This window comes from Gorilla gorilla, chromosome 1 (genome assembly GCF_029281585.2).
Source record: "Gorilla gorilla gorilla isolate KB3781 chromosome 1, NHGRI_mGorGor1-v2.1_pri, whole genome shotgun sequence".
NCBI lineage: Eukaryota > Metazoa > Chordata > Mammalia > Primates > Hominidae > Gorilla > Gorilla gorilla.
In genome coordinates this window covers 106,464,335-106,472,320 of record NC_073224.2, presented here as the reverse complement: position 1 = coordinate 106,472,320, position 7,986 = coordinate 106,464,335, and the positions used below count along the sequence as shown (strand labels likewise).

The 7,986-nt window shown below is 44.5% G+C and overlaps 1 protein-coding gene across 10 annotated transcripts in view; it reads left to right on the top strand.

Annotated features, from left to right (window-relative positions):
- The first annotated feature begins 2,743 nt into the window (after positions 1–2,743).
- RPRD2 (regulation of nuclear pre-mRNA domain containing 2) overlaps positions 2,744–7,986 on the top strand; it is a 111,300-nt gene continuing 106,057 nt past the window's right edge. For 5 of the 10 annotated variants that reach the window (XM_055358033.2, XM_055358005.2, XM_055358026.2 and 2 more), the window contains exon 1: positions 2,744–3,536. In XM_055358033.2, the coding sequence (XP_055214008.1) occupies positions 3,332–3,536 (205 nt within the window). In that variant the 5' untranslated portion in view covers positions 2,744–3,331. The remainder of the gene's footprint in view (positions 3,537–7,986) is intronic. The other 5 variants (XM_055358017.2, XM_055357997.2, XM_055358020.2 and 2 more) reach the window with 1 other exon arrangement.

The window sequence follows — 7,986 nt, the reverse complement described above, 5'->3', positions numbered from 1 at the left end:
CTGGCCGGTTTCTAACTCTTGACCTCGGGCGATCCACCTGCCTCGGCCTCCCAAAGTGCTGGGATTACAGGCATGAGCCACCGCGCCTAGCCTTAGGTTGATGATTTCTTACAAAAGTAAACATATTCTTACCATATGATGTAACAATTGTGCTCCTTCGTGTTTACCCAAGGAGTTGAAAATATATTCACCCCAGAAGCTGTACAGAGATGTTTATAACAGCTTTATTCATACTTGCAAAAATGTGGAAGGAACCAAGATGTCCTTCAGGTGAATGGATAAATAAAACTGGCACATCTGGACAGTGAAATATTATTCAGCACTAAAATGAAATGAGCTATCAAGCCATGAAAAGACATGGAAGAAACTGAAATGCATTTTTTTTTTTTTTGAGGCGGAATCTCACTCTGTTGCCCAGGCTGGAGTGCAGTGGCCTGATCTTGGCTCACTGCAACCTCCGCCTCCCAGGTTCAAGTGATTCTCCTGCCTCACCCTCCGGAGTAGCTGGGACTACAGGCGTGCGCCACCATGCACGGCTAATTTTTGTATTTTTAGTAGAGACGGGGGTTTCACTATGTTGGCCAGGCTGGTCTCGAACTCCTGACCTCGTGATCCACCCACCTCGGCCTCCCAAAGTGCTGGGATTACAGGCATGAGCCACCGTGCCCCGCCTGAAATGCATATTATTAAGTGAAAAAAGCCAGTCTGAAAAGGCTACATACTGAATGATTTCACCTATATGACATTCGGGAAAAGGCAAAACTATGAAGACAGTAAAAAGATTAGTAGTTGCCAGGGGAATAAGGGGGAGGGAAGGATGAATAGGTGGAACACGGAGGTTTTTAGAGCAGTGATACTGCTCTGTATGATACTGTAATGGTGGATACATGCACATTTGTCCAAACTCAAGGTATAACACCAAGAGCGAACCCTAATGTAAACTATGGGCTTTGGGTGATAATGTGTCAGTGTAGGTTTGTCAGTTGTAACAGATGTATCGTTCTGGTGCGTGACATTGATAATGGGGGAGGGTATTCATGTGTGCGGGCAGGTGGTATATGGAATTCCTTGTGCTTTCCACACAATTGTTGTGAATCTAAAACTGCTCTAAAAATAGTCTATAAAAAAGTGGGTCTTTGGCTAGAGTTACAGAAAAAAAAAATGTGGGGTCAGGACCAGGAATGGTGGCTCAAGCTTATAATCCCAGCACTTCGGGAGGCTGAAAGCAGGAGGACTGCTTGAGGCTAGGAGTTTGAGACCAGCCTGGGCAACATAGGGAGACTCCCCCTCTCAAAAAAATGTTGTTGTTGTTGTTGTTTTGTTTTGTTTTGTTTTAGCTAGGTGTGGTGATGCAGGCCTGTAGTCCCAGCTACTTGAGCTGCTGAGGCAGGAGGACCACTTGAGTCTGGGGGATTGAGGCTGCTGTGCGATATGATAGTGCCACTGCACTCTAGCCTTGGCAGGGACAGAGCGAGACTGTGTTTTAGAGCCTTTGCACTTGCTGTTCCTAATGCCAGCATGTTCCGCTCCCCGTCTCGCATATCTGCTTGGTTGCTTTTTTCTCAGTGTTCAGATCGAGTTATTTCTTTCGAGAAGACTTCCTGGTTCACCATACCACCATTCTTAAACTGGCGTGTGCGTGCCGTGCACACGTACACACGCGCGCGCGCACACACACACACCCCTTTCTCCCTTACCCTGCTTCACCTTTTTACAGAATTTAATACTGTCTGAAATGTACTTGGTGGTGGTGTCCTGCCACTAAATCCCGGAGGGAACGGATTTTTGTCTGTTTTGCTCCCCATGATCTAAAACAGTACTTGGCACAAGAGGTTCAACAACTCGTTGAATTAATGAATAGTGGACATGAACTTGACAAAACAGGTTCCCTGCCTCAAGAGGCATGGCCGCAGTGAGGAGACGTTAAAAGAATTAAAATAAAACTGTATATGTTTAGTGGGAACACAGGAGCCTTTAAATTAGCTCAGAGGATTTACATAGATACCTGCGATAAAATGGTTCCTATAAGGTTCATATAATAGTTATGTAAGACTCTTGAAAACTGTAATGTATTATGCAATTTTAAGATTGTATCATAGCTGGCGAAAATGAGGTCACATCTTGCCATTCTTTTTTCGCCTCGAAAAATTTTATGAGGAAAATTTCCTTTCACTTCCTCATTTATTTCCTTTTCCTGTAACCTAAATGGTCAAGCGGCTGTGAATGTTATCTTCCATGGGCAGCAAGAAATACGGTTTGGTGTCGGAGTCTGCGTAGTGAATGGCTCACTGGATCTGGCGCATGCGCATCTTTTGTGGTGCTGCAAGATGGCTGCCAGCCATTTTGTCGCTCGTTACTGCTCCGAGGAGTTGGGGGCGATGGCTGCAGCCCCTGAAGACTAACAGTGGTCTCAGTGGTGGGAATTTTCTGTCTCTATTGTGTGAGCTGAACACACCCAAGAGAGCGACCAAAAGCAGCAAAGGGCAGGGCAGGGGAACCCCCCACCCGGCTACCCTTAGTTATACCAGCTCCCTCACCCAACCCTCCCAGTTTTTCCTTCCATCCCGCTACACGCTTATCTTCTGCGCAGGCGCAAAAATAATCGTAGCGCCTCCTGGGCCCTGGGGGCTTCAGAGCTCCTGCGCGCGCTTGTGGTTCTCCACTCCTGATTGGTCAGGTTGCCCCGCCATCACGCCTCCCTCTGCTTTCAAGGTTGAGAAGGAAGCAGGGGTAGGGGGGTGGGGCCAAGTGGCGCGTGCGCGATACTGTTGCTGCCCCTTTGCTGCTATTGCGTTGCAAAAAAAATCCTGACTGGGTAGCCTTGGACCTTTTCTGTGCTTCCGAGTCTAAAGGAAAGATTTCTGCAACTGAAGGGGCAGTCGGGTAGTATTACATTTAAGATATTAACGCCCGACCTGGCTCACAGGAGTGTGGGAACAGGGGCGGGGAAGGGCCTTAGCATTGAGAGCCGAAAAGTATAAAACGATTAGTTTCGGCGTCAGGCGTTTTGAAAGGCTTTGCAGGTCCTGTTTTCTGCGTAATTTTTCCGTGATTACTGACTGGTTTAAACACGACCCCTTGAACAATATTGATAAAACCTCCGAGACCCGCAGCCCCTCCTTGCAGCGTGTAGGAGCTGCCAGCGTGCCCAGCAGCTGGTGTTCCCGTCCGTACCTCCAGAAGAGCCCAGCGCGTGCACCATCCCCACCCCCTAGCCTCCCTCCCCACCTACGGCTTTCACGCACTCGCAGTGATTGTTTTGCCCGCTCCCGCCGCCGCCGCCGCCGCCGCCGCCGCCAGAGGAGCAGCAGCGCTTGTGCAAACCGGGAAGATGGCGGCCGGCGGCGGCGGAGGCAGCAGTAAGGCCTCCTCTTCGTCGGCCTCTTCGGCAGGGGCTCTGGAGTCCTCGTTGGATCGAAAATTCCAGTCGGTAACCAACACCATGGAGTCCATTCAAGGCTTGTCGTCTTGGTGTATAGAGAACAAAAAACACCACAGTACTATCGTCTATCATTGGATGAAGTGGCTCCGGAGATGTGAGTGTTGGGGGTGACTAGGGAAGGGAAGACTGGGGAAATGGAAGGAAGTGTGGCCTGAAACGCTTGGGGTTTTCCCACGGAGCCGCAGCATTTGGTTGGGGTTGTTCACATTAAAGGTTTGACCCCAGTGGTCCCAAACCCAGACTCCATTCCTAGCCAGGATTGTCTTGAATTGCAGGAGACTCATTTCTTGGGTTTTTTAGCCATTGAATTGTTGTGACCTTGGGCCGTTGGGCCCAGATCCATGGAGATTTACGTATATTGTTTTTAATATTTCAGAGCCTTGTAAGGTGTATTGATTTTTCCGGACCTTCGCGGAAATTGTAGCGTCTGTTTATTTCTTACAGGCCTTGACGTGTTAATGATTTCTGGCTTTCCTGATGGTAGGCAAGCTGTGGTTTTAAGCAGTAGTAAATCCATTGATGTTTAATGAGGAGTGCTTTGTCTGGATGAATGTATCTAAAACTTGTGATGTGTAGTAAGGAGAGCCTTACCTGGATGAATGTTAAGAAGCAGCATGAGCTCTACATAGATCTGAGGCACCACCGGGTTTTCCCTGTACCTGTGTTTGCTGCAATAAAATACAGGTTTCTTGGATACTGACCAGAAACAACTGCGATACAGTAGTCAGTATCATCGTTAATACCTTCAAATATAAAGCATGTCCAGTTCCTCTTTTTTTTTGAGACGGAGTTTTGCTCTTGTCGCCCAGGCTGGAGTGCAGTGGCGCGATCTCGGCTCACTGCAACCTCCACCTCCCGGGTTCAAGCGATTCTCCTGTCTCAGCCTCGCGAGTAGCCGGGATTACAGGCGCCCGCCACCATGTCCGGCTAATTATTTGTATTTTTAGTAGAGACGGGATTTCATCATTTTGGCCTGGCTGGTCTCGAACTCCCGACCTCAAGGTGATCCACCTGCCTCGGCCTCCCAAAGTGCAGAGATTACAGGCGTGAGCCCCCCGTGCCCGGCCCCGTTACTTTTTTAATTACCTGAAATACCTTTTTACACAATTGAGTTGATCTCATGCGTAATGTGCACAGGAAATGTGCTTTTTGAATATGTAGTACCTTTTTCTCCAGTTATGTTTTTTTTTTGTGTTTGTCCTGGAGATTTTTCCATTTTGCTGCTTTACTGGAGAAACGAGCTCTGTTAAAGCATGGATTGTTTGCAGAACATTTCAAATCTTATAGGAGAAAGTGTGGAGAAGTTACTGTTTCCTGCTGAGAAGAGAGGGTTAACTCATACTCCATATATATCTATTAGAATTTTTCTTTGCTTCCTGCCTGCGGCATTTCACCAGTGAGACCCATCATCCAGTTATTCTGCCTTATTCCACTTCTGCCATTGCTCCTGTAGTGTTTTGATTTGTTTACCTTTTAGAGAACAGATAGATAAAACTTGCAAAATTACAGGCCCCATGCTTCGAACTATTTGTGTTTAAAGTTTTGGGAGGGATGTTTTGTGGTTCTTTGAATAATAATGCAGAGAAATTAGTAGATACAGGACAGAATTACCTGTGTTTACCAATAACCGATCAAATAGTTATTTTCTTGCCCAGAGGTAAAATTATAACGTGCAAAAACATCAAATATGCTAACAGTCATCATTGAAGACTCACATGTTAAGTATCTGCTATGTGCCCAGTCATCTCATTGTACCTTAAAATCGTCTGAGAAGTAGATTTTTTAATCACTGATTTACAAACGAGGAAACTAAGACTCGGAGATTAAGTTGCTTAAGGTTACTCAGTAAAATGGTGGGGTTAGGGTTTGACTTCATCATTAACTTTGTAAAATAATGTTTAACGTACTTGGTATACCAGTGATATATTGCAAGCAGTTCTAATGTGAGTGAGAGAACCTCTTCTCCACCCTATTTTAAAACATTTTTACTGAACTATGCAAGCATTTTACATTTCCTCACCTTGGGCTCTGGGGCTTTAACTGTATGGTTACATCATTTGCAAGAATAAGTTGGTCCCCGTCCCGTCTCTGCTGTGTGGGATCACAAGTGACAATTACAGTTTTTTTTCTAGTCAGCAATAATGAGATATAATGAAGCCAGAATTTTTTACCTCAGCTGTTGTTGCTATTGTGCCTGAACTTATTTCCTTTATTGATATCTTAAGAGTGAAAAAATCAATGCTCCAGGAGGGCAGTGTGTCAGTTGAAGTGCATTGTGTATAGTTTATATAGTTAAGTGCTTTTGGCTAAATATGATGTTGTTTTTCTAGTGGAATGGAATTTAACTTTCTAAAATGATTAAGGGTAATTTTAGTCGTTTTGTATTTACATTTAATGAACTTCACTGGTCTCATTGTAAATAAAGCGTTTTGAGAGAAATATTCAGCAGAATGGTGTGGGGCGCAATGAAAACAGTTTATGCATGGGCCTTGTTTTCATTTAAGTTCTTATTTCTTTACAGTTATACTTAGTTTACTTTGAGTTTGGTTTCTAAATCAGCTTTAGGAAAAATTGTGAAGCAGGTATCTTTGGCATTCCTAGCCTTTCTGTCCATTTTCCTGATGCCACTTTGCTTCTCTTTTTTCTTCTGACATCCATTATTTAGTAATTTATATTTATATTTAGACCTCAGTATAAATTTAAGTAAGTAACTATTAGATTCCAGAGATATTTTAATTTTATCCTTTATTTCAGTGTGTAATGAGACTTTTGTTCATATAAAAGGAAATAATTTAGAGAAATAGGCTACCTGAGGATATGTTCCAGAGATATTTTTATTTTATCCTTCTTTACTTTTCTTTTTTTTTTTGAGATGGAGTCTCGCTCTGTCGTCCAGACTGGAGTGCAGTGGTGCAATCTCAGCTCACTGCAACCTCCACCTCCAGGGTTCAAGCAATTCTCCTGCCTCAGCCTCCCAAGTAGCTGGGATTACAGGCACGCACCACCACGTCCAGCTAATTTTTGTATTTTTAGTAGAGACAGGGTTTCACCGTGTTGGCCAGGGTGGTCTTGAACTCCTGACCTCAGACCATCATTTTCTAAGGTGATCTTTCTGTAGCATAAACAAAATGTCATTCCTCTGCTTTAAAACCCTGCAGTGATATCCCATTGCAACAAGTTGAACATCTGAATTTCTTTTACATTGATCTGTAAGTCCTGTACCATCTGCTCTGCCTACCTCGGGCTTCTTCACATCCTGCCTCCTTCTCATTGTTTAGATCAAATCTCAAATATTACCTCCTCAGAAAGACCTTCTTTGATCACCTTATTTCTTGTTTTTTTTTTTTTTTTTTTTGATACGGAGTTTTAATAGATTTTTTTAAATTACATGTATCTGTTTTTTATTTATTTTAAATTAATTTAATTTAATTTAATTTTTTTGAGATGGAATTTCACTTTGTCGTCCAGTCTAGAGTGCGGCGGCGTGATCTCAGCTCACTGCAACCTCTTCCTCCCAGGTCAAAGTGATTCTCTTGCCTCAGCCTCCTGAGTAGCTGGGATTACAGGTGTGCACCACTAAGCCCAGCTAATTTTTTTTTTTTTTTTTTTTTTTGAGACAGAGTTTCACTCTTGTCACCCATGCTGGAGTATAATGGCATGATCTCAGCTCACTGCAACCTCCGCCTCCCAGGTTCAAGTGATTCTCCTGCCTCAGCCTCCCAAGTAGCTGGAATTACAGGCATGCACCACCATGCCTGGCTAATTTTTGTATGTTTAGTAGACGCAGGGTTTCACCATGTTGGCCAGGCTGGTCTTGAACTCTGGACCTCAGGTGATCCACCTGCCTCTCAGCCTCCCAAAGTGCTGGGATTACAGGTGTGAGCCGCCGCACCCGGTACCTGGCTAATTTTTGTATTTTTAGTAGAGACAGGGTTTCACCATGTTGGCCAGGCTGGTCTTGAACTCCTGATCTCAGGCGATCTACCCATCTCAGTGTCCCAAAGTGTTGGAATTACAGGCGTGAGCCACTGCACCTGGCCTCGCTTTATTTCAGGTAGTGCCTTCAATTGCTGTCATATCATCTTATTTTCAGTATATGATACTACCTTGTTTGTTACACATTTATTGTCTGGCTTCCCTCCACCAGATGCCAAGGTTGTCTTATTTGTTGCCCTGTCCCCAAACAACTAGGATAGTGCTGGCATACAGTTAGCAATCAGTAAATGTTTGCCAACATAATGTGAAATAGCTAATCAAGAACTTAAGGAACAGAATTGCTTTAATTTCTGTTTATCAGAAGGAAGCATTTATAATTTAGTGAAAGAAATTACAGGTACAGTAGTTGGAGGTATATGGACTTGATGTGCAATTTGCCCAGATTATCATTTCTGTACTTCGTTCTTCTTTCTTTCTTTTCTGTGGGGAGGTGGGGGAGGGACAGAGTCTGGCTCTGTTGCCCAGGCTGGAGTGCAGGGCATGATCTCCGCTCACTGCAGCCTCCGCCTCCTGGGCTCAAGCAATCCTGCCACCTCAGCCTCCTGAGT